Genomic DNA, 27575 nt, shown 5'->3' on the forward strand with positions numbered 1-27575 from the left:
TTGTTATAAAATAGTTTTAATTTCATTTCTTTTTGCATTACAAACATTCTTTGAAAGAGGCAATGGAATTCTGATGTTGTGTATGCTTACCCTCCCCACCCCACCTTCCACAATACTGAACCTGTAATAGCTGTTATCAAAATATACAATACATCTGTTCACCATAAAAAAATGGGTTTTGCTGCCCCCTCATGTCTTACAACAGGTATAAAAAAATTATAAATATGTACACCCTTTGTTACTCACATTCTTTACATGCAAACACAGGGATCCAAAGGAAAAACCCACAATTGCCTGGGTTCCGGGGTTACCTCAATTAATTTGCTTGCATTTTGCAAAATATATATAGCCTGTGGGTTGACCAAATCAATGTTAAAGGCCACCAGACAGGTTTCATTCCAATAAGCCTCTTCCCAGTGTCTTGGGTGAGGTTGATTGAATGCATTTAAAGGTTAAACCACAGCTGTTCCACTTGGGTTGCGCATGGATCCTCACAAGGTGGAGTGCTGCCTGTGGCACACTCGGGAGCACCAGCCGGACCGCCAGTGCTCCCTGGCTGCAGGAGGAACGGATTTTTCACTTCAGGAGGAAGGGAGATGAGCAAATTAACTCTGACAACAACTACTAAGACACCTGAATTCGCCCTCCTGAACATAAGATGCTGGCAAGGAAACATGGAGCTTTCCAGAGAGGCAGATCACAAGGCTTCATTAACAGGCTTACTCAGATTTAGAGGTAACTGAAACCAGCATCTGCTTGTCAGCTGAACATTTTCTCAGCTCAACTGGGGCAACGCTTTCATCACTGAAGATGCTTTCACACTCCTCAGCCACAAGCCAAAGACTAAGGCAGACGAGGATTACCAATCTCATGCCAGCAACCCAAGCTGAACCCTCACTCAAACTTCACACACTTCTCCAGCATAATTCACATCCTCAAGAGTTCAGGGAGGAACTAAGAAAAGTTAAGACTTCTCCAAACACTCAGTGCTAGGCAAGTCAAGAGCTCCCACACTAAGCAAGGAAATCATAACTTGCAACACTAAGACAATTAAACAAACTTTGGTCCACAATTTGCAGAAAAACCCTGAAAAAAAGTACAAGATTCTTGTTATTTTGCATCCGAACAGGTTGCAGGTTAGAGGGAAATGTAAGGCAACATCGGATTACACAAAATAGAAGGCAGAATGGCCCGGGAAAGAGTTGTAAGCCAGAAAAAAAATAAATGGTTGTATCATTGGGAAAAAACGATCTGCTGCATTCTACTTTTAATAAATTCCCTTCCTATAACTTAAAAAAATCTGGGCTTATAGGTTAAAAAGGTAAAAACTTTAGCCTGGGTCCTTTTACTTAAATTCACAAGCTATTTGTGCTTGTTATCTCAAACACTTTGCTTTAAAAATCTGCTTTGCTTAACATGTTTTATCAATTTCATTACATTACTCATCCTCAGTCATGACCTCAGCCTGATAACTAAATTCCTGCCCTACAGTTTCAATTACAAAAAAAAAATAAGTACAGTATACAAGGGTAATACCAAAGGAGTAAATTTAGATTACGTTTATACCATCTTATCATTCTATAAAAAGGTACTTAAACTATTTCTTTTGCATATAAAGAGATTAGAATATTTGGTCAACTGGAAATATTGCTAGGCACAGATGACAGCAACGGCATCAAAAAGTATAATACAAGAATTAAAACAAAAAGCTCAAATGCTGAAGACATGCTATAAGAATGATGGCAGAGCTACATTGGTCTTGTTAATCTCAAATTAGGGGCACGAAGGTGACTCACGTGAACACCTTTCTAAATGTGGGATATCAAATAATTCTTCAAATCCTAGCCAAGTATTTAGATATATATATACACACACAATTTTGACAAACTCTTAATGATTCGTCTTCACAAGTGTCCAACAGTGGTTAATTTTGTATCTTGATCAATGCTCTTGTGAAGGGCAGAGCCTGTTGACTTGCTATTGACAATGGAATGTAATTTGGTCTCGGGAACGCTTCCCCACCCAGACCTTTCTGCTTAGTCTGAATGTTATGGACAAAGGATCTTAAGTAACTCCCACTTGAAGGTTTGCAGATGGCGATAAACCACAAGCAGATTGGAAAGTGGCATGAAGACACATGATACTATGCAGATTGAGACATTTCATGGACAGTGGGATACAACTGCCTGAAGAGTCAAAGCCCAATATTTTCTTTATCCACTTTGCCAGCTTCACCTGTCCTTCACTACAACAAGCTGATCCAGTAAGCCAGAGCTCACTCATTCCCCTCAACTCTCCCAATCCACTCCCTACAGTTCAGATGTTTTCCCCAAAGAAGTAAAAGGTTTAAGGCACAGGATAGCAGATGCACAGTTAAGGTAGGATCAATGCAACTTATTTTTGTGCTGGGTGAGTTGGGAGCTCCTATACACCATGCATTTTGCAAAATCCTGACTCAAAGGCGCTAAAGTGAATTTACACAGTGGTTTTAGGTCTTTCAAGGCATGGATGGGTAAAGAAAATAAAAAAGGCATCAATGTGAAACCTGATAAACTTGTTAGGATCTGCTTTTTGGGGGAGAAGGAGCAGGAGGGGAGGGGAATTTCCCAGAGCAGGTTCCAAAGTGTAAACTTTAACTTGTGATTTTTATTTGAACAGTCAAGATTGTTACCCATCACCGCAAGGTTAGCAATATGAATTAGATTTAATTTTTTTTTTTAAAAACCGGTAAACTGATTTTCTCTTTAAAAAAATAAAATCTCTGGTCTTTTAAGGTCACTTCAGCTGCATTTTTAAAGTGGCTTTTTTTCTGGAATGATGGAAGTTGAAACCCTAGTGTTCAGCCTTTTAAGGTCAAGGCTGAACCCAAGAGGTTTTTAAGTCAAGTCCATTTTGTCTCACGCCTTCCAAAGCTTTAAATGGTGGACTTCGAGAAGGACACACGCAGGTGATGATTCTCACCCAGGTCATGATTATGGAGGTCAATGAGTGATTGAATGGCTTCTTCCACAGAGCCCATCTGGATCAGAGCCATTTTACGGTCCTTCCTGACAAGACACAAGTCACATTCAGTATGACTGTATGCAGAGTTTGCCTAACTTGACACAAGCTTTCTTACCTAGCACTCAACAAGGCCAGCAGAAAATTAACTACCCAGGTAATTGCAGTATATTTTCTTTTTATGTGGAAGAGTATATCTATATGATAAACATGCATATCCAAACTTCTCACTCAGCTACCTTAGTTTTCTTCATCAACTCATACTCACCATGCACTCAATCCAGGGTTACTCTGGAATTCTTTATTCCAGAGAGTCAAATACTGCATTAGTGATGATTCTGCTCACCTTTCACTTAGCCTGAGTTGGAATTCGATCAGAACTAAGTGCTTCTAACCCTTCTCATATTGAAAAGCCCAGTGTAAGGACAGGCCACAAGAGAAAACACTTACTGGAAGAATTTGAATCCTTTGACCATCCCACCGTTGCTTGAAAATAACATCTTAAGATCTTCTTCAGTTATTGAAGGTCTGAAACAAATAGTTTTTCCAGTCAAACGTACGTTGACAGACTAAATTAATCTCTAAAACCCAATCCTCAGAGCCTTTCCTAAATTCTCTAACAGTAGCTTCTTGGACTGGAAAGGCTATGAGGAACAACAGGAAGATGGGCAAGCTTTCGTCCTGCTAGCAGCAAAAGCTGACCATATTTACTCTCACACTAAATTTGCAAACATTTTTATACTCAGCCATGTAGGAACTCTCCACATGGATACTTACGGAATATTGGACAGATGAAGAGTGGCAGAAGGGGGAAAGATGTTTTGGAAATTTTTGGAGCCTGGTTTCTTGAAACGATGTAGAGGAGAATTTCCATAGTCCTTAGTCAGACCTTGGTCTTCCTGTCCCTCGCGGGGAAGTTGTACTGTCTGATGCTTGGACAATGTTATACGGATTGGCTTCCCATGAAGCTTCTGACCATTTAAATGGCTCATGGCTGCAAGGGTTAAAGACAGCACTGACTACAATGGTATTTCACAGTTTTGTTCAGACATTTAAATCAAAGCTAGAATTTCATTCTAGTTCTTCCCTATGCAGATGCCACCACACCCTCCAGGGACTGCACAACAGGCATTGTTACTCTGCCTTATTGTATTGTTTATTCTATTTCCCTCTAGATTATCTTGCATGAACCATACCTTTTCCAGAGCTGCCCCAAATCCATACTACATATGCAGGTAAGCAATTAAGTGCATGGACACATTCAGGTTTTGGGTCTTTTTTGGAAGAGAAGAAAGTACTGATATTAAAGCTTTCATTACCCATTAGGTCTCTTAATGCTAACGGTCCGATACTTTTAAGCTTGCTTACCAAGCTGGGCCTGGTTTCCATCAGCCATCTGAACTAGGGCATTCTCTTTCTTATTAAATAAAATCTTCACCCTTTGCACATCACCATAGACTCCTTCAAAAAGTGAGGAAACAAGAATAGTCTTAGGTAGGGGAAAAAAAATGAAGGCTCATTCAACTTAGTATTAGCTAATCAATCCAACAGCAAAAACATTCATTCACAACCAGAACTGATCTCATTCCAACCATGGTTACTTATTCTGCTCTAATTAAGGAAAATTCTTATATAGCAGAATAATAATGGAACAATACATTAAAGAAAAGATACTGGGTTTCAGCAAAAAGCAAAAATCTTACTGCCAGAAGACTGGACAATTTAGCATGCTATCACAATTTAAAACTCTTATAAAAGACATGCAAAGCAATAAACCATGCAAAACTGAACATAAAATAAAGGCAAACTAAATTAAATAGCAAACTAAGTAAACAATGTAAAAATGAAATTATGCATTCAAAAAATGGCAAACTGCAAACTGTACATTTTTGAAGTATCAAAAAAGTAATCTCAAATAAATGAAAAACAAGGTAATAAAAAGTGTGAATAATAACATACCGAAAAGAATAAAGAGGCATTGGGGTGTAACTCTCTTTAGAGAACAGCAGAGCAAGGCAGCGGAGGGACAGGGAAGAGGTAAGGAATCGAAGGGGAGAGCGAGGTTGCACAAATCGTCCACAACGAGGAAGGGCAGAGTCCCCGCAGGAAATGGCGAAATTGGTTGATGGATGATGAAGTTTTCAAGATGGTTAATATTGAAGGGCAGGTTGGTTTCCGAAGAGCAGGGTTTTTTTTTTTTTTTGGAAGGGGAATGTTTTTATTTTTTGTTTCAAGCAACAACAGGAAGCAGAAGTACCGTGCAGTCAGTTGGCAAAGAAATTCCGGATCAGGGGAAGAAAAAAAATTCAGGGATGGGGAGAAAAGAAAAAAGTAGCAAAAAACATAGGTCAGTAAATACATAAGGAAATATGTAGTGTTCCATCAGTCAGATTTATAGAATTCTACATACAATAACTTGTTTACAGAAACAGTTAATAGGTTTTACCTAGTGGAACACAATGATAAAGAAAAGGCATTTTTACTTAAGATATACGAAGAAGTAAGAGACAGTATCACAACAGAGTGACTTTCTACAGGCTTTAATATTGAATTAAATTTCAATGGTATTCCCTAATATTTGACTAAAAATATTTTCTCTGATTACAAGAATTTCTTAGAAGAAATGACTTCATGGATCAAGTAAAAAAAACAGCTATATTTGCTGCTTTAGGACCAGGGACTACGGGAAGCAATCCATATTGCAATACTTAGCTGTAACAAAACAAGGAAACTCCAATTTAGATACCAATCACTGCCTTTAAAGCAAGAAATTATCCAGATGAACAGCTGTACCACTACAAAAAACCTCAAAGGTCTGCTAGAAGCGCTTGCTATAAAGGAACTGGGTACCTCATTTGCAACACAATTCTATTCCCTTCCATCTCCATGGCTTGACCTCACCATGCGGAAACCCAAAACTGCTGTTACTCAGCCAGAAAGGCAGGAAAAGCATCTCTGCTCCCAGTGACAACACTAACCTTTGAATGCAGACTCTTGTCTGCATGCAAAGTTAAAGTCAACGCAAGCTGAGACATGCAGACTTCTTCCACTCATCATGGAAAGAAAAAATGGAGTAATTTCAGTTTCCATCATTCCAATTCAGAAAAAAAACTTATACACTATTGCAGAGTAGTCACTCCAGAGAAATACTGTCTCTTAACTAACTGGTTGTGGCACAGGTAAGTTTCTACAACACTGATTATACAGGCAATGGAAAAAGTTTCAGGTCTGTTAGTTCACAGCTTCAGTACAAGTATCAAAGTCTCTCTAGCCCAAAGACAAGCTGGATGGATAGTGGAGAGCTCATCAAAAAATACAAGGCATGAAATAACTGCTTGCTCCTACTTAAACAAGAACTGTGCACACTGTTCAGACACTGCTCAGAGCTGTGAACCCGTGAAAATTAAACAGAGGTACAGCACAGTCCTTTGTCCTGTCACTGCCATCCAGACAATGCAAAATCATCCCAAGAAACACACACTTGACAGTATCACACTGATCGAGAATAACGATGCCAGCTCTTAATGTTTAAGACTTTTGTTTGAACAGCAAGTCATTGGGACCAAGCCAGAGATGACAGTTCCTGGAATGGCAGAGGAGTTCCTAGGTAGAAAGAGCAACTCATCCAAATCAAAGTTGTATTGCAGTCCCTGCCATTATTTCATGCCCTGGAGAAAATAGTAATGACAGATAAAGAGTAGTCTGAAATACTGATTCAATTGGTTCATCTCATCAAGAGTTAAATATTTTGATCATTCATCACATCCAGGCTTCCCCTTTGATGCAAAAGAGGTTTTGTGGTTACTCTGACATCACTAGTAAGTTTTATAGCTTTGCGAAGTAGTATTAACTTGTGTGCACAGTCCCACCAGTTAAAGTGTTTTTCAGCAGAGACTCATCATACTCTACTGCACACACTAGAAGATTCTACACTTTCAATCCAACAAAGAGCCAAAAGCTGACTGAAGAAAAATCCAAGATACCCGTATCAAATTCTCTCATGATGCCGTCTTTCATTAAAGAAGATTTTTGTTCAAATATTACTTGCTGTATTTTTAAATAAACCCAAATAGTTCAACTCACTAAGTTAAGTGGAATTGAAAATGTAAACTGTGAGCTGTTAAGGGGTTTAGCTAAGGAAAAACTTCCAGGAATCTTGGAAAGGGAAAATGTGCAAGCACATGGCAGAGGAAATACTGCACAGGTACAAAGTCAAGCTGGCAAGGGTCCAGACACTACACAGAAAGAGCAAAGGTCAGAATGAACTCTCTCTGTAGTTCTGAATTAATGTATTAAAAACTAGAACATGCTAAGGAAAAGAAAGAATGGACATGACTATTCTGTGACCCAAATGACACTATTCCATGGGAATGGCAGGAAGACTCCAAATAAAAGAGGGAGCAAGGGACAGGCATTGTAGTCTTTATGGGACACAAGCAGGCAGGCAGCATCCTTGGCTTTGAACCAAAGAAGAGCAAGATTTTAATTTGAGATGGACTTTCTCATTTCCCTTCAGCAACTAGAGTACTGATCTGCTTTGAGTTTTAGGGCTGGCAGAGCACATCATCTGCTTTTCTAGTTTTGCCGTTTCCTTTAGGATACAGTAGGATTTCACTTTCAATGAGTTTCAGCACAATCTGTGTTCAGAAAGTGAAAGCAGAGGTAACAGGAAGGAGAAAAAAAGTAAAGTTAGGACTCCACTAACCTCAGGATTCAGATTGCTAACCAGCAGAACGGAGTTCCCTGCCCCAGCGAGGCCGGGAATGGCAATCCGTCCTGCTGCAGCCGCTGCAGCTGGGATAGCCAAAGGAGCTAGTGCTCCATGAACATTTGGAACTGACAGGCCTGGAAATTAAAGAATATTAACCAGTAAAGAAATTAACAGCATGTACTCTAGTGTATTTGCTGCACCAGAAGGGAGAACAGCACGCCTTTTGTAACATGCAAGTAACCATTCAAAACACGGTGACCATATATTCTAAGAGCAACAGGAGCCTCCAATTCTGGTGCTGCAGGAAATGTTTTAATTTCTAATAGTATTTGCTCTTGCAGTGCCTGGTGCTTAACAGGTGCCTCTCAGCGCTATCTTGTTGACTACAATATTTTGCATGTTTCACAAGAAGCGGAATCAGCACAAAGCCTCAGCTCTGTTGGTGCAGGAAAGGTATCACAAACAGTGCATTTGTAAGGGTCTTTCCAACCAGTGCATGCCAAAAATGCTTTGTTCTTTAACCATGCATATAACAATCAGATATTGTATGCTACCATCAGCTAATCTCTTCTTGAATGGAGAAACATTAAAGTTTTATTTATAGGCATTTCTAGGTTGCTCACAGTAACATCTGGCCCTTCACTGTATTAGCCCTCCAAAGGGAAGAGCTTTAGAGTTCAAGAAACAATTGCTAGTAATTGATTAAATGAAATTACTTCTCAGTGTCATTGTCTATTTCCCCAACAGGACAGGATACTAACAAAACATTAACAGTTGAACAGTTTGATCTGTGCTTGTTTGTCATAAGCAAGGAAATTCCATCAAGTTACAAGAAAGTCAACATAGCTTGGTATGCTATGAAAAACAAAGCAAAAATTGTTTAGTCTAGCACTCCAATGAGCCTATTTAGCACCTAAAACTTAAGTCTTTAATCTCAAACACTGGGCTACTTCTGTAAGTAGCAATAATTTGTTACCTGCAGTATGAGCTGTAAACTTCACAGTGCAACTATAAGTGTATGTAATTGCTTCATGTTTAAATACTAGCTTTACTCAAAATATTTAGGAAAAACAGACAAAGATTCCTTACTTTTTACCACACTTACAGATGTCTAAGTTCCCAACCTCTGCAACCACATGAGGAAATTCAAAATACAAAGTTTTATCTCCCCCAATTATTTTAAATACTGCCTTTACTGTCTCTCCCATCCTGCTACTCCTATTTTCCTCTTGCCACTGGGATATTGCCTAGCCAGAGGTGCTACAGTTGCACACTCACATTCCTAGTTAAGATTATGTACTGAACCACAATTCCCTTCTGTGCCTAAATGCCAGCATTTAGAATTTACATGACTAACCCCAACAAAAATAATCACTACTTAGCTTTAAAACATCAAGATGCTTCAGCAATAGAAAACCTATATAAAATTTCAACTTACGAAATACAGTACCTGCAGCCTGAGGAATTGCAAAGGCAGGAGGAAAGCCAGCTCCCGCATATGGAGAAGCAGAAATTATTCCTGGGGCACCTGGTAAAGATATACACATTATACAAAGACACTCAATAGCAAGAAAACTCTAGACTTAGCTGGAATGTCTCGATCTGTCCTTCAACATAAGCATTTAGTTGAAAGCTAAACCCTAAAACACATACAGTAATTCAAAAATGCCTCTAATGTAACACTGAACTTCAAGAAGTTACAAAAACTATTCCTCCTAACTCTGCTGTTCTGAAACAGCTATTAGAATATAGCTGTTGACCAGAATACAAGCTAGTAGCTCCTGCAACTGTTTAACCACAACATAGTTTTCAAAGTATAGGTTACAACACCCCAAATTATCACTGAGTCCATACTGTAGGCAAAACAGCAGATGGCACTAGAAGCAGACAGCTGGAAAACCTTAAATAGTCCTCACTCAAAAGGAGAAGAGCTTTCAAAGCAGTAGCATGCACCCACATCCATATGTTCCTACTAGTATTTTGCACTAGTCTGATTCAGTGGTTCCCAAATTTTCCTCATTAGTCACACTGTATTCAAAAATTTTGTATGACCAAGTACTCTAGGATTATGTCCCCTCCCTTTCCCCAACTGACACACATATCAGTTACATTTGTCCTGCTCCCACTTCCAAGAATTCTCACCAAAAGCAGCTGCCATGGTCTGATCAAGAGAGGGCTGGTTATCCCCAGAAGGTAGGTCTGGCCGTGTATAATCTCTGCTCTTATCGTTATTGTATTTTACATTGAGACTCGTGAGCTTTGAGAAATCTATGCGCAGCGTACAACAGGCATTGTAGATATTCTGTCCGTCTAAAGACTGCAAGGAAACAAACCATTCTTCATCCAAGATGCATTTATACTAAGATCACAGCAACAAATCTCTGAAGAGAGAAGGTGTTACATCATCCCAGGTACCAGTGTGTATCTTCAGATGGAGCAGGTACCTTGCTTTATGTGGAGAAATCACTGCTTCTTTTTATCCCCTTCAGTATTCACCCAAGTTAGCCATACCGCTCTTGGTAGGGAAATTCCCTCCCGCTGGCACATGTGATCTGCCATTAGGGCAATGCTCATGTAACCTAATATAACCACAGAATACTCCAAAATGCTAGATTCTAACATTGATCCTAGATTAATAAAAACAAGCCTAAAAGTTAAAATAATTCAGGTGTTTAGCACTGCAAGCATATTACTCACCAGTTTGGCATGCTGAGCACTCACTGGGTCAGCATATTGTAACAGGGCCTGAAATTGGTTGTTCTTCGTGAATGTAATTATTTTCAAGACTGTACCAAATTTGGAAAAAATCTGCAAGATAATATTTGCATATCTTATCTCATTTCCAGTAAGTTAATTTCATATTGATCTCCATTATTAGAAGCAGAAACAACAAAAGTTATCCTTTCACCTTGTTCACTTTCCAGCTTAAAAATTGAAGGTTTTAAACTACACCATGGGCATTATTTAACTTGCATCATGGCATCAGACTAGAAAAACATGAGGGTAACTGAACTGCCCCCTTAATAAAAATTTTTGTTTGTTATGAATTCTTAACACAGGCACATTCACATACACCTTCACAAACTGGAACTTTTCCAAGAATTTTAGGGATTCTTAAATGCAGTCAAGCTTGCATTTTAAACATGAAGATTAAGTTAAGCAACCACAGCAGACAGCAGGAACTTTCCAAATAGGCTACTGCCTGAAGAACTCCTGAACACTATTTGTTTTCCCCCTGCCCTCACACAGGGACATGTAGCAGCTACTTCTGCTAAACCCTAAACAGAACTTGAAGATCTGTCTTGAAAACATAAATATTTGTCCCTTAGACTGTACCAGACTAATCTAATTAAAATGGACCAGCAATCAAATATCTGGAAATTAAAGTCTGGCCAGACCGGGACCAAAAATAGAAGAATCTTGTGTAGGTGTCAGGGTCTCCAGAAAGGAGAAATTTGACAGCTATGTTCAGAACTTGGATTACACAGATGATAAACACATGCTGTTAGAAAAGACATTGCAAATACAACAAATCACTATTTGTTGCTACCCCTTCCTCCAGGACAATCTTCAAAAGTTGCAGCAACATGTTTTACCTGATGCAGAACATCTAGAGTGACAGGATAGAAGAGATTCTCAACAATGATCCTCAGGACAGGGCTCTGGCCAGCCATCGCCATTCCTGCATCTACTGCTGCAGCAGAGGCTGACAGCGCTAGGTTTCCAGACTGAACAGAATTCACTGCTTGCAGAGCTGCTTGGGCACGCTGCAGAACCAAACATTCTGTTAGACCAACACTTCTGCTTGCAAAAATACACATTCAGCTTTTCTGAGCTTCCTATCTGCAAACTACTAGCAGAACTCAACAGTTAGCAGAACAACAGAAAGCAATTTACTGTTCCTAAGGCTGGGGATACAATGACTTTAGTACATTTTAAACATGGACAATACAGACTACCCCAATCAATAAAAGCAATGCAAAAATACAAACTAAATAAAATATGAAGTACTCATGCTACTGCTAGAACCTTGCTCAGCATCTACTGATGCAGCAAAATTACTCCATTGTTTAGAAAAAAGGAAAAACTAGGCTCTTCTGGGGTGACATGCCATCTCCAGAATACTACAGAAGCTGACAAGACTGAAAGATTAATGCACATCTGCTATAGGGATCCAGGAGTGAAAACTGACTTGGAGTTTTCCTGTAGAGTCCCCCCTCACGCATATAACATCATGATGTGCTCACTGTTGTGCATCAGATTCTGGCTTTGTTAGATGCACCGAATAGTAGCATTTAATCTGCACAGCATTAGATGCTCTGATCCTGATGAAAGTCAGCCTGAAAAGTGAGAGGAGGCAAACTGGATGTACTCAGCAGCCACCCCTGATAAGGAGGCACAAGTAACTTGAACTTCTTTCCAGTGTTCCTGTCCTGAAAGATTGCCAAGAGCAGTTGAGCCAAAAAAGGGAACTTTTACCCTATGCAGAGCATATCTTGCACAGAAACTCAAGACAGCCCAAAGCCTTAAGAACCACTGCGTTCAAGTGCTGCCTGCCTCAAAGCCAGCACTTAACCAGCAACACATTGTACTCTACTGCAGACACAGGTTTTGCCCCAGAGTTTAATTTTATATAAATCTTTCAAATATTAGAAACAAACGTCCTAAAGCACTAAACATTAATCAAGTCTTTAGATAGGTATTCAGGTACTGTTTCTAACTAAAGAATGCTAAAACACCACTTCTCATGATCTCATATTCACTATGCATTTTCTTCCCCTGACATTAAGGCAGTTTTAGCAGCTCATTTAACAGTCTGCTGAAGACTTTGGATAAAAGCTATTATAGGAGTCCTTATTCCATAAGCTAGAAGCTAGTATGCTCCGTTTAGCATTTTGATAGTCAAACCAAATCTCAAAACCCTCCCAGGCCTACACCAGCAGCACAAATCAAAACAGCGGCAGAGAACTGTCTGTCCCTCCCACCAGCATGACAATGTAAAGAACAAAAACTAACCGCTTGATTTGGAGAGTTGTCTGTCTTAAGCTCCTTGTGGTTGGAGAACTGAATATAGATGGGCTGGCTTCGAAGGACTGGAGTGACTGTGGTGTAGTAGTTTACCATGGTGTTGGCTGCCTCCTCCGTATTCATTTCTATGAAAGCCTGCGCAGAAGTCAAATCCAACATTGACATATTATCAAAGCAGCTCACGCTAGGAGACAGCATTAACACTTGACAACAGCATTATGCGATTGATAACCTTAGGAGGAATTTCCAGTTGAATTGTAACTGTATTTGATTTTTACAACTGCATTTACATGCAAGTTTTTGTACACAGAATTGTTTAAGAACCAACTGTACATAGAACAAATGAGGATCTTCACTGTCCAGACTGACTTGATGTATGTAATGTTTCAGTCTCATCCTAAGATCTCCATCCTACATATATTTAGGAAACTGGCAGTGACAGAAGTGTCTGCAAGAACACAAGAATACAGCAATAATCCAGACTCTTTTAACACAATCATATTAAGCAACTTTCCATACTTCTCTACAGAGCAGTAAGCCCACTCACTGTTCCATACCTTTATGGTCTCCTCTACTTCAAAACAAAAACGTAAGGGATTGTAGCAAGTCATTACATTAAATACTTACATATAATCACACCATGCAATATATCAGAGGCACATTTTCATAATTAAGATTAAAGACACAGTACTTTAAGCAATGATTAAAGTTGGCTTGCTTTTTTACTCCTTAATTTGTAAGAATTTTAGTTACCAAATTAGTGCACACCTTCTGCATTACCCAAGAGTGTTTTAGCTTTACCCAGCTAATTTATTGTATCTGTAAAGGTGTCCTTAATATGCGAAGTTACACTGGTGGTTACTCAACCATCAAGCTGGCTTGAGTGAAAAAGGCCAACTCATGTCACTGCTGTCCAAATAATTTACCTGGTCTGTAATTTAAAAACCAGGCATAATGCTAATTATAAATGACAACCTATAATTATGGACTTAGCTCCTTGTACAGTCTGAAAATAGTATTTTCTACAGCTCATGGGATAATCATGGAAAAGTAAAATAATAGTACGCAATAATAGTATTAGGAGTCAATAACTTACATACATGACAGTTGTTTAAACAACTTGGATCTGGTTTACTGATTACAAACTCATCAAGTCTTTGACATAAACCCTGCTTTCAATTATGCAGACAATACCTGATTTTTTCCTTTCAACATTAGAAGATTGGTGACCTTGCCAAAAGGTAAGCCCAAAGAAATGACCTCTGCCTCCGTGACGTCACTGGGGAGTTTACGGACGTGGATTACTCGGGATGGGACCCCAGCACTTCTACTATCACCTTTGAATTTTTTGCTGTCATTTCCATTAGCTGTAAAAAGCAAGAGTTTCTGCTTAGAGTCAGTTTGAAAGAATACGCACACACCACTTCTGACACAGTTTGTGCTCCCCATCCAGTTATTACTCTCTATTACAGAGAAATACCATAGTCTAATTTAACTAGAGTCTGAAGACACATGGTTTTACTCATTTTTCAAGTTACACGATGCGAGTGACATAGCTGAATGCCACTGCAATGCAATCAACTCTCCAGTGGCCATTTTACAGCTTGTTTACAGCACACACCCCCCCACATTTCTACTTTGTGTAGGTCTGAGCCACTAATTCTAGATTGCTGCTTTATTCTTTTTCACTTTGACTGGTATTCTTGGCAATGAAGCAGTCTGAAGGGGACATCTTAAAGCAAGCAATATTAAAACAAATATGAACCAAAATGTAATTTTAGATCAGATGGATTATACACGTGGTAAAGACTGTCAGCAGCACAACACCAAAGACATGAGCTGATACAGTCTGGCAGGGAGGCCGCAGGCAGAACATGAAGGGACTCAAAAGACAACGGTAGCTCAAAGTAAGACAATTCAAGGCACTGACAAGCACAGAGGGCGAAATTCTGGACTGAGCACCCAAGGATACTGTCTTAGGTGCGAATACTAACCTCTAGATGGTTTAAGACTCCCCCAAACAGCAGCAAACTACTACATACAGCCAAAATAACCCTACATGAAATTCAACTGTGCTTTAAGTATAACAGTTTACAGCAAAACCTGCATGTTCTAATTCTGTAAAATCATTTTAGCAACTGTCCTGCAACAATTTTATTCAGTCTGCTAACCTTTTATGGGTATAGGGCAGAAGTTTATTATTATTCAGCACTGTCCTACAAAAGGCCTAATAAGTACTAAAAATGAAGAGATTTTATAATTAAGATTAAGTGGGGAAAAAACAGACATCCTTATAGTATTTGCAATACTTATCAATTGCTATTCTTTTTTATAGGGAATATTACCTGCAGAAGAAGAGTTGCTGCTCATGATAAAGGGTCCGTTAGTAACACAAGTAGAGAAAAGCTCGTCAGATCCCCGCTGGAAAAGAAAAGACAAAAGGTAAACTGACAGCATTTTTACTAAATTCTATTCAGGTACTCCTAAAGCAGAATGACTGAGATTAAGGTGTAGAGAAGCTGAACAGAAGTGTAAGTGAAAATATACTGACAGTGAGCAGTGAACCTCACCTCCATCATAAATTAAATATAAATAAGATCCAATTTAGTAATTGAGTGGCACTATCCAATATCTCTTTTCAGCTACGCATTAGCAATCTGAAGCATTGCTGAATTGTCTGAGGCCACTAAATGCAGCGTTGTGCATTGATATTCACATTCTCCTATTGTATCTAACAAAACAGATTTCTGACTACTCAGACAATATTTTCATTCTTTTAGGTTAAGCTAGAACACCACTGCAGTTGATCAGGAAGAGCAAAACAGATAGGCCTCCTGGCAGTCATTAAGAGGACAGATTATTTTACTGTGGGTTACCAGGAATAAGGAAGTCTTAAGCAAAAGACAAGTTATCAGAAGCTGGCCAAAACCGTTAGTGTATGACTTGGCAATTATGAACCAAAAGATGTGTTTCCAGTTACAAGCAGAAGATGCAACTTGGAGAAACTGAGACCTGAAAGAAAAGGATCTCTTCCCCTCCCTACCCCAAGAAAGGGCAGATCAGGAAAGTAAAGCTACTAGCAAAAAGCTACTTTTCAAATTTTACAGCAGAAATAGGTCCACATATAATAATTTGGATTCTAGCACAAAATAGTCTGATCACTGGTTTGTTTTCTAGCCATAATCCCCAGAACAGCAGCAACAACTTCTAGGACAACAGTACCATAAAGTCTCAGTAAATCCATTTAACTAAAAAGACAGGCTAACATTCTGAAGCAGAGAAACCCAAGTACCACAGGTACAAAATCTTTGTAATCCCATCCTCCATTGCCTTTCACACTATTCTACCTTAAAGTCAACATAGCTACTTGCAAAACAAAGCTGTGAGTAGCACAGCGTATCCCAACATCTCGATTCTTTGATTTTTCTTACCACAGCACTGTGCATTTCAACTCCATTCCCTGCAAATAAAGCTACAGATCTATGGAACAGATTAGTGTACGCAATTATGTGTTTCAATTCATTACAGCATTCCCTGTAAAGTCACCCAAATTACCTCAACTGACCAAGTCTAGTCTAACCCAAGTAAGAGGTATGAAAAACACTACTAAGACAAAAGCAGACAAGACTACAAATTACTTCTTAGCACAATCTATACTTATATACATAACACAGCTTAAAATCAGTATGGCTTAATTTCAAACAAGTTATATAGAAGACTTCAAATCCCATTGTAAACTGTGAGCAAACATGGTAATATAAATTTAACATATAAAAGCATTTTCTCATAATTTTCTACATTACTCTTACACAGAAATGCCACACTAAAAGGCTTTCATCAACAGAAAAAAAGAACAGAGCTCGTCCCTGCCTTGGCCAACTCCCACCCATCTCAATGGAAACAAACCCTGCTTCACACTGTGGCCACCAGAAACTCTATCTTCCACCATGCCCTATATCTGGTGGCACCTGCAGTAACAGTATCTGCACAACAACAAAAGCTCTCCGCTCAACTTCCCCAGCAAACAGGTTGGAAAAGTAGGTCACACCAGAAGCCCCAGAACACTGAATTACAGACACAGGTTTTGTTCCCCCCCCCCTCAAAGCTTGAATTTCTTGTTTGACTACTCACTGCTAGCTCTTCAAAGACAGGCTCAAGGACTTTGATGTCCTGAATACGAGAAATTAGGCCAGGTTCCAAAACTGCGGTTCATGTGCTGCTGCTGGTCACCTGCAAGCACTGACCAGGTTCCACAAAGGCTATGGGCACTGAGCAAAGTCTCCTTCTTCTAACAGGGTGTAGTAATTAGGAATAGGCCTTTTAACAGCTGTTCTAATTAGCACTTGGATTCCTGAGTACAGTGAGAGGCAAGCTGGTCTGGGAGGCTATTAGACTGTGATCCCATCCTTTTGATGACTCTAATGCATAATTCCAAGGCTAAAAAAACCCCACGAGTTTACTGTAAAAACACTCTTGTGTCTGAAACGCTGCAACCACTGCAGGTACAGCTTTACTTTCCGTGGCCCAGGATACAACTGGCAGCTATTTACAAGAACCACCCACCAGCAAACAAAAGCCCTACCAATGCAGACAAGTGTTTACTGCCCTCATGAAACCCCTCGCATCAGGCCCTAATGGGCCTTGAACTTGTAAAAAACTGTTCTTAAATAGCAACCTGTAAATTTCTGAACATACAGAACTCCAGCACTCCCAGTATGAATCAATGGATCTGTGCAAGCATACTCAGGCAGCAGCCCTTGCAATCCATCATGGAAACACCAGGAGAACAAGCCACATACTTGGCTCTCATGGAGGCAACACTAGGAAACTATAAACTGGAAAAACAAACATTTATACTATTATGGAAAGAATTTAAATTCCCTGAATTTAACTTTCCTAATGGCTTATTTAAAATAAACATTTTCTCACATATTTGAAAATTTACTTGCAGGGCACTTTGACAAGGAATGCTCATTGCTGCTGGTTTCCACATGTCCATGTTTCTTTAATGAAAGCACAATTTCAAATCCACTCCCCTCTTATCTTGGAGACTGTCTACACTGCCTGCTGTGACCAGAGCCAGGAGGCAGAGGGGGATGATTGTTCGACACCAAAAGAAGCAGCAGTCAATTTGTAAGCTTCCCAGCTGGAAGTACATGCAAATGAAGAGGGAAGACTGCAGCAGTTGGAAAACTACAATTATTCCATGGTATTTTCTCTACACAAGGAAGTTTACAGACAGTACATACATAGTACCGTGCAGTTATACCAAAATTATTCCACACAGACTCCCTTTAAAAGAAAGGCTTTTAAAGTGCAAACCTAAGAGGAGCATACCCAACGCACCAAGGAGTTACACGGTGCTGCCATCCTCACACGGGTACAGACCAGTGCCGGCAAGCTTCCCACAACAGAAGGAAGTTGTATCAACTACGACTTTTCATCAGTGCTTGTTCTTCCTCTGTTACTGTTGGAGCTGATCTCTAATAACCAGAAGAAATCTCTATTGACAGTTGCTTTTTGGAATGACCTAACCTGAGGCAAATTGAAAATCAAGCACTATTAATCTGCACTTGGTATTGGGAACTTCAGCAGGAGCCCGTATCAATCCCCTGTCTTTACACTTGCAGTGATTGCCATAATGTCTTTCTAGACTCTAATGTCTTTTCTTTCTGTACTTGTTAGAAGCTATGAATAAGGTTTAAAACCATGTTATAAATTCAAATGCTCCATAACAAGTATCCTAATTCAGTAGAGTCATAGGAACCAAAGCAAGCCTGGTTGTTTTAAAAGGTTTAAAAGAGTTTCTCACCAACAACATATCCATTGGGTATTTTGAATGATATTAGAAAAGCCAGTACAAAAACTATTGATTCTGAAGTATTATATTGTTTTAAGTTTAAAACTATGCAAACCCAGGGAAGGGGAGGAGGAGGTGAACAAACAGCTGCGTGGGTGCTCGGCTGCTCACCAGTATCAACCCACAACACTACTTTTCTACCTTTTTTATTCTCCAACCACCACAGGGAGGCCCAGCTGTGCAGTGCTTCGTTCAAGACAGTTCTTCAGATTCTGAAGTTCACATCCCTGCTCACAAGAGGCATTAATTTATATTGACATTTCTGTTTAGCTAATTCTTTTGCAGCTGGTATTTTTATGACAAGATTAACAGAAGCAACAGTGTGCTAGCAGCAACACTGCTCTACATAAAATTCTTCATTTGAACTAACAAATCTCCTCTTCCTGTTTACAGAAAACAAATACCACTTTTGAAGTTACACTGCCAGATCTTACCTAGATGTCATGGTTTAACCCCAGCCAGCAACTAAGCACCTCTTCCTGTTTACAGAAAACAAATACCACTTTTGAAGTTACACTGCCAGATCTTACCTAGATGTCATGGTTTAACCCCAGCCGGCAACTAAGCACCACACAGCCACTCACTCACTCCCCCCGGTGGGATGGGGGGGGGCAAAACCAGCACACTAGACCAGGGTAAGGCTGCTTCTACCACCAAAATCACCAGTCAGCACACATACTACTACCAGGTGAAACACTGCCTGGGAGCATTTCTATGACAGCAGTCCCCTCTTGTCTGCCACACTCGTGGCTACAAAAGGTCTACTGCTCAAGCTGCATTAATTTAATAACACACCCATGCTCCTTGTAGTCTTGCTATCAATACTTTAGTTCCCTTTTCTGAATTAGAGAGTCTGCCACAAGATAGAATTCTAATATTTCATATTTTTTCCAAGTTATCTTTTTGACCACCCCCCAAACTCCAAGCCTTTTTTTGCTTTAAAGTTCTAACAAATAACTTCTAAGAATTTTGAATTAGTCTAGGCTTTCACAGCTTAAAAAGCAAATTCTAATTCATATGAAAACTATAAATTGTCTCATTTTCACCAGGATTTTACCTGAACTTTACCATAGTTTGGAATGAAGCCAGAGATTGTCTCAGCTTCTACCAGCACATCTAGTAGTACTACAGAAATTCTCAGCTGCCCTACATAATCCTTTATCTGCTTAAGATCCAGTCACTTATTTTACATGGATTACAATAAATCAACTGCATTCTGCCTGTGCAAAAGGCTAGAAACAAATACAAACAACCATAAAAATATTAATTTCAAGACAAACAGGTGATATTAATCAACTTTCAGAAATCAACAAGTTACAGGCAGAAAGCAAAATTAAAGCAGTGGCAAAAAGACAGGGCATATGGGAAGGAAAAGGACAGTGACTAGGAAGGCCAGCAAGCTACAGGCTAGCCAAGTCTAAGATCTATGAAAAACTATTTATTTCCCTGGCTTGCTGAGGAAATTCTACGCAGCAGCAGCATTCTCTACCTTTGGACATGGAGCACCTTACACTGCTCTAACAGTTTTTAAACAGACTAAGGATAGCAGTATCCCTCCCTCTTGTGAGGGAAAAGATAGATTTAGGAGGCATACAGGCCATCAGCTAACATGCACTTACAATAAGCAAAGCAGGTAACACAGCTGCACCTGGAAAATCTGAAAATAAACCAAGAAAAATCTGTACTGTTAGAAGTCCTTGGTCTGCTTTTCTTAAGTTCAGATTAAAAAACCCTCTGTTGGAAGTCTTGTAACTCTGCCTGGCCAGAGCATGCAAGCATCATTCTTCTACTTCACTTTCCCTACGTTTGTAAAAAAATTTTGGACCCAGTAAAAGACCACTGTAATATTTTACACACAAAAAGACACACAAATCACTGAGAAGCTCACAAAAACTCTTTGCTCTGATGAAAGAAGCAAAAAAAAATTATTGGAGCACAGAAAGAATTGAGCACCTCTGAAGTATCCTTCAAGAGATCTGTATGAGTTCAATCTCAGAGGAATGGAAGAGTGTACTTTGATACTTCAGTTCACAGCTCAGATCACTTTGTGAAGAAACTAATAAGAGAAATCCAGTCTGATGACATCATAATTCACACTCATGTTGTATTCCAACATTTTTTGCTGAGAGATTCAAGAGCTGGGAATAGAACTAAATTTAAACTACTAGGAAGAAGGATGCCAGTTTTCCTTGTCTTCCACAGAAGACTCAATTCCAGCAAGGCTCCCTTATGTTACCCCCATATGCCCCTCTTCCCCCCCCCGCCTCCAACACTCTTTAGTCATCTAAAGGTAGAGCAGTGTGAAAAACATTCCAGTTTGGGTCACAAACAGAAAGTGAGTCAACTTTTTTGTGAAAACATCTGTGAAGAACACACAATACAACTGCATCCTCCTTCAGCCCTAGTAAAGTTAAGATCAACACAAAATAACTTCAAGATCCTGAAGACTGCAGCCTCTGAGATGGCTGCTGAGCAAAGCATGATACTGCTGTCCCACCGGTCTGTAAGCAGCAGCTACAAGCTCAGTGTCACTCACCCCTCTGCTGTGCCCTGTTTAAGACACACTATTTACAAGCCAACCAGAACCAATAGCAAGAGGTGGGGGGGAGAAATCATTTTAGTTCAAATTGCTCACTGCACCCCTATATGATTTATCAAATTAAATCCAACCCAGTAGTCAGCATATTACATTGAAATAATGAACCCGTGGTGGAGGCATTAGCCTATCTGGCAGGCTTAGAGTACATACTTTTTTTTAAACTATGCTCTGTTCAGCTGGGGCCAGCAAACACCTGTCACCTACCACTTAATGCTTTTTAAATTGTTATAACCTCACTCTTGTCTGGACAAGATTTAGTCTAATATCTTTACAAAAGAGCCAGCACAGTAAACTTCCCACTAAGATTCACAGTAGCATACTGGGTACACACACACTTTCAGCATCTTTGAAACTAGGTTAGTTGGTCAGAGCATTGCAAAGAATTTAGTGCACTGGAAAATGAGTTTCTTCCCATGCATACTGCCACAATAGCTGCTACTATTTCTATAGTATACAGATAGATTTTGGGGTTCCTAAAAGACACTAGAAACTTAAGCATTACATTAAAGCAATTGCTCACACAACCTGACGAGATTTTGCAATAAGATGCATTATGAGCTCAAGCACACACTAGCTTTAGAGCCAAGCCGGATCCTCAACCCACTCACCTCATCGGCCCCTCCCTGACTTTCTTTCTCAGTCTTTGCTACTATGGAGACACCCTGTGAAACAAACCTGCCCTTTGAGCAAATAAAAGGTGTGGCCATTTTAAATAGCCCAAAATTCCTAAACTCCAAGTACTGCAGTAATGCAGTCATTCTGGCTTTGTAGGGTAGCACACACCCAAGCTTTATGATATACTGTTCCCAAGTTGTAACTTAACTAGTAGTCAACCTTGAGCTTTTTAAATCATTGCAGTGGAGCAGACAGGTCCTTGGTAAAGCTTAATACAGATACTATCAGAAAGAAATACTGCTGAATGAGTCACTTTGGGAAAATGGAACCTATGAAAGAATATTTTAGGCCCAAATCTGTAAAATGGCAAATTGGACATGCAGGTTTAGAAGGAACTCCATGCTAATTCAAACTCATCTAAATTGCAGTTGTGTAATAACTACAGTCTGCTTTGGCAAACACTGAGCAACCATTACACTGGGATTACCAAAACACACTTGCTGAACTAAGCACAGTATTCAACAAGTTTTCATATGAAGCTTGAAAGACAACTATACCAGAATCACGTAGAATTTGAAATTAAATAATGCTTACTCTTCTTGCTAGTGTGAGATGACAACAAATGTGGCACCAGCACATCTACATTTTCTAGTTTGACAATACTTGAAACAGATATCAGTGACTCAGAGACCAGAGTCTATCCCTACACTTGTGGGATTAAAAAGATAAAGTTGAATGAATTCATGCGTGTTAAATTTTTTTAAATCACAGATTGAGGGCAAAGTAGGCCTGAGGTTAAAATAGAATATTTTCTACAACCATTTCATTAACTGATCATTTTCTATAAAGTCTCACACAATTTCATCTACAACAGGAGTCACAGCTTGTTTACCTTCCAAGTGCAAGTAATTTGAGCTCGGTTCCACATAAAAAAATTGGTTTAGATCTGATGGAAAAACTGCTTTAAACAGACCTAATAGCTGATAAGGCTGCGGTAGCAATCTTGCTTAGCATCTGTGCTTCACCCAATAGCTTAAATTCCTGTTAAACTTAATACAGATTTAAGCAGCTTTCATAATCCAACCAGAGGTCTTGCCAATTGTTCTGCAAAGGACAGTTATCTATAAATTGAAGACACAGGTGCATAAAACCTGTGTGCAACACTAACACAGATTAGATCGAGCTATTTACCAAATCCAGCTGACACAATGCTTGCCAAAAGACATCTATGTACCTTGCTACCAACATGTGGCTTACATGTGTGATCATGCCTGTTACAGAGGCCACAAGAGCCAGCTTGTTGCAGCCTCCGACTAAAGCCATAGGAGGGGACTGGAATTTCCTCACAACATTCTTGGCTTGCTGCCTGAAGCCATAATTACTGTTCCCATGGCAAAGATCCTGGCTTGATCACAAATCACTTCTATGCAGTCAGTCTGTATCACACTCTAGCAAACCCTATTTCAAAAATTAACTTCTCAAATGACACAGAAGTGTACTTTTTTCCCCTGGAAGGATCATCTTTCAAAAAGAGACCAACTTAACCAAGAAACTACAAGATTATTCAGCACCTAAACTATTCTGAGACTTTTTCAATCACTGAAATGCAACTTTACTTAAAGAATAATGACATATCATAGTTAATACTCTTTCTAGTAAGTCAGTCCTGCTCAGAGACCATTACAGCCTGAAGAGAGAGTAATATCTAGGCAAATTAAAGGAAAAGGAGATACAGATTGACCTTGATCAAATTACTTAGAAGAGGCAACTGCAGGGTCAGACCCAGTATCTTAGAGTTCAAATACAGTGCCTCCATCTTAAGGCCATACTTCCTTCCTTTTCAGACAGCAATGAAGTTATGGGAAGAAATAAGTCTTAAATCATGTGTTTCTAATCTGCAGGACATTCCAGAAGGCTGTGCATCAAGAGCCCCGTACCAGAATTGTAATGAGCTTCCTAAACAAATTCACACACTTTAAACTGAAGAGCCTGCAGACTAGGCTAAATGTGAAGCCCAGGAATGGCTACTGCAACTACCATCCTGATTAAAAACAAGACCATCAGGCAGTAGAGTGCTCAAGTAGTAAGCCATGAGAACATCTGGGGACTTCTTAAGTTACAGAACCTAAATATAACAAAGACTTCAGAACAATTAATAGAAGTGGGTGTGAGTACCCTTAATATGTAAATTAAGGATGTGATAAAATCCTAAAAAAAGGTGCCAGCACCCTGCCTTTTAAAACAATAAAGTAGAGCAAACTGATACATACTTTCACAAAGTCCTCAATTTCAAAGTGAGACTTAGCAACCAGGAACACTTACAGCAGGAAGACAACCAAGAGGCCACTAAGTTATCCTTGACAATTTGCTCAGCAGTGTTTTAAGTTAAAGGCACTTTTCCTACTTGTCTGAGAATTCTCCAACTTTGGGACATTCCAGTCAATAACAGAACATTGAAAAGGTCTACTGGTGTCTCAGTAACATACTGCCTAAAGTATGACAAGAGCTGACAGTTTTTGGGGACTGTAATCTTCTAATACCTTAACAAACTGGATGGAGTACCATTCCCACCTTCTTTGTACATACATGGCAAGAAGGAGTAAGTTTACACCTCAGATTAAAAACAAGTTTTCCAGCTCTAATTTAGCTCAGCCAGCAAGCTCTCTTGTGGGCACAGCTTTCAGAACAGACACTAACAAAGTAGTTCTATCTCCACCTGAATCGCATTTCTATGAATGTTTTATAAAGTCAGTAGATCAGAAAACTACAGTTCCACAGCATTATTTTAAGTTATCAAGCAGTTAAAGAACATGTGCTTCTGAAGGGGGAAAATCAGTTAGCCCTTGAAGTGATTTCAGTGATGCCCCAGGGATCAAACAAATGCTGATGGATGAACAGAGCTCTACAATCATAGTTATTTCAAAGACAACACTGAAATGCTTCTGTGATATTACAGAAATCTTCTGCAGTCTCTTCAAACTACTTATTGGCAAACCAAAGGATGGCAGACTGAAGTGGAAATGACACACAAAAGCAAAACAGAAAAATTTCAGAAGAGCTGCAGCCAATGAGGTTTTATGCTTACCACAGAGATAAGTATTTTTAAGCAGCAACTGATAAATGAATTGATTACACAGCTTTTTCAAACAGAGATGCCTGTACCTCTCTCTGTGCAACAGTCCTGCGGTCAGAGGATCTTTAGTAGTACAGAAGAAGAGTACGGGGAAACTGTCTGGACATAGTGACCTGCACACAGCCACACAGAGGATGCAGGCATAAGAGAAGCCTTCACTTTGTTCCTAGCTGTGCACAAACAGGATTCTAACTTACCTAAGCAAATCCATGACATGCATAACATGTTACACCATAACATTAAAGAATGTACTTCTACATGATCTACACTGGCATATTCAGTGTCTTATTTAAACATAATCAGATAACATGGCTATGTCAAAAATAATTTTAAAACTTACCTTTATCAAGATGATTCAACTTTCCTTTTTGCTTCTGCCGCTCTTTAGATTTTGATTCAACTTTCTCAAAACCTGCCTTGTCTGACTTGACAAGAAACCTCATTTTTGATGCACACTTTTGTCTCACCACTCCCCACCCCACTGTGCAACTGGCATAATCGTGGTTACAGTTCTGTCCTGTGCTAGGAGTGAAAGCACTTGGATGGGATCTCTCCCAGTCCTCGTTTTAGACATCTGACTGTACTGCACTAGGGACCGAAATCGCCCCCACAGATGAGTGATGAGGCAGACAATACCACATACTGAAGCTTTTCAAGATTCACTGAGGACTACAATTACAGTTTCAGAAGCGTCCTGGTCAAGTTTAGTTATGTAAAACCACTTCTTAAAGCTGCAGAAACCTAAAGCTGCAAATTACACATTATAAAACCAACTGAGGGCACTTCTACCTAGATTAATCAGTTTACCAGAAGATGTTGTTACTAGAAGATTATCAAACTGCTCTACAGTGGTCAAGGGATGACTTAGTCCACCTTTTACAATGGCTGTTGTCCAGGCCTAAGCCTTTCCTCCTCCTCTGATGGCAAACTCAACTCCTTGCAGCAGATAGCGTTCTCGAACAGAACCAGACACTATCATGGCACTATGATTAATTCAAATTTCAGATTCTCATACGAGGAAGAGTTAGAATAACGTTTCCCCTACAGCCATTAGAGCCCCTTCACATGTGTAATGCTTCTCAGAAACCCTAAAGCACTAACAAACATGCCTACGCTTAACAGCAGTCACATCTAATTTTGTACTTTCAATACAAAATCTATTTGCTGTCTAGGAGCAAATTCTCTCTAATGCTCCTACTTCACTTCTGTAGACCTAACAGAGCTCACACTACACAAGCTCAGCTCTACTTCAAATTAGCCCTGTCACACACTGCATCACTTCACCAGCCTATTCAAGTTGCCACACGCAACTCTTTCTTAGTTAATAATGAAGACTAACACCACACAATTCGGGCCATTAAAAAAAGCTGTCAGATTACAACTTTGGAGGGCCAACATTCACACACATACTATCTAATAAAAAGAACTCGCAGGGCTGAACTTACTGTAATCCTGATCCCAGAGCATTAGCTACAATGTTCACAAAGTAAAATGAAAAACCTTTAATACATGAAGGAGTGCCAGTCTATCCTGCACATTCCAGTTTAACGTTTCACAGGAATGAGCTTTTATCCTGTGAACACAACAGCCTATTACCACGCGCAGCAGATAAGGAGGCTCCTGTCAGCACTTTGAGTTTCAGGGCTAAGTCTGCACTTTCAAAACCTGAGACTAGAAGGGTAAAGGTCATATTTACTGTACTTGCAAGAGAAAAATCAACAGCTAAACACTCAATTTTTTGTGGCAGAGGATTTTTGACATATAACTGAACAGGAATTCACATAAACAAAGGAAATAAAGTTCTCAAAAGAAAAAGGACCAATTTCTCCATTGAGAAGCATTGTCTAGCACACAAATACAAGCATGGCTTGACATTTTAGTAGGGGAAAGGGCTGTTTCTAAATGCAATAAAGTTCTGACAGTTGATAATCAATGTCCAAATGCCAAGAGCTAAATGCTGAGCCATAATAAAAGTTTTAAATGCACATGAAACTAAATTATCTTCTGGTTAAAACCAATTTACATGGTACCAGGAATAACCCTTTAAAGCCAAAGATCTACATTTGGTGAGGCTAAAACTAGGTCAGATGCTGAGCAGTGTAAAAAGAGAGAAAAAGTGAGAAGTGCCTACCTTTGTACCAACTGTTATATCTTGGACAATGCTGTAGAAAAAAGAAAGAAAAGGATTAAAAAAGTTAGATAGGTTTGCCACAAATATCCAGCATAGTTTACAGTAGTAAGAAAAAAAGCAAGTCAAAGTGCACAGTTGTCTTTGCAAGTGAGCCAAGGACAGTTTATACAAAGAAAAATTATTAGATGGTGATGGTGGAGACCCAAGACCCAGCAGTGCTAGAAAACTGCAGCTCTTCCACTTCCTATAGTGGAGCTTGCTCCTTTTGCAAGGGTACCACAGGGGACTAAGACCAAAAACCCACAGTTAATACAGCCTAGCATTCTTCACAGGAAAGCGATGCGATTAGAACACCACCTCTGACTAAAACAAGAGCAAGAGTGTCAAGAGTCAACTCCATCACCAATATTCACTTCAGCAATTCTTAACAACCTTATATACAAAGGAGCCTCTGCTAGGCTGTAAAGAGGCTATCTCTAGTGAAATTATCGAGTCAAT

At 39.5% G+C, this 27575-nt stretch overlaps 1 protein-coding gene across 2 annotated transcripts; it reads right to left on the reverse strand.

The window, feature by feature from the left end:
• PTBP1 (polypyrimidine tract binding protein 1) lies at positions 1-27106 on the reverse strand. 2 transcript variants are annotated; one of them, XM_009279796.2, is made up of 14 exons: positions 27078-27106; positions 15085-15160; positions 13934-14106; positions 12728-12874; positions 11308-11478; positions 10409-10519; positions 9854-10028; positions 9162-9239; positions 7706-7845; positions 4960-4993; positions 4369-4461; positions 3778-3994; positions 3451-3528; positions 1-3047 (listed from the first exon to the last, which is right to left on the reverse strand). In XM_009279796.2, exons 2-14 carry the CDS (start codon positions 15107-15109, stop codon positions 2915-2917), a joined length of 1575 nt encoding a protein of 524 aa, XP_009278071.1. In that variant the 5' UTR covers positions 15110-15160; positions 27078-27106; the 3' UTR covers positions 1-2914. The 2 variants fall into 2 exon arrangements, with proteins under 2 accessions (XP_009278071.1, XP_009278070.1); XM_009279795.1 differs by having other exon boundaries at positions 9150-9239.
• Between the last annotated feature and the right edge of the window lie 469 nt (positions 27107-27575).

This window comes from Aptenodytes forsteri, unplaced genomic scaffold (assembly GCF_000699145.1).
Source record: "Aptenodytes forsteri isolate BGI_AS27 unplaced genomic scaffold, ASM69914v1 Scaffold147, whole genome shotgun sequence".
Classification (NCBI taxonomy): domain Eukaryota; kingdom Metazoa; phylum Chordata; class Aves; order Sphenisciformes; family Spheniscidae; genus Aptenodytes; species Aptenodytes forsteri.

Excerpts from the sequence above, each read along its gene's own strand:
- PTBP1 (XM_009279795.1), bottom strand. The coding sequence starts at position 15,109 with ATGAGCAGCAACTCTTCTTCTGCAG. Across the intron at positions 12,875-13,933 it reads TGTTGAAAGGAAAAAATCAG|GCTTTCATAGAAATGAATAC; the intron begins GTATTGTCTGCA and ends ACTTCTGCGCAG. Across the intron at positions 9,240-9,853 it reads GACCATGGCAGCTGCTTTTG|GTGCCCCAGGAATAATTTCT; the intron begins GTGAGAATTCTT and ends TATCTTTACCAG.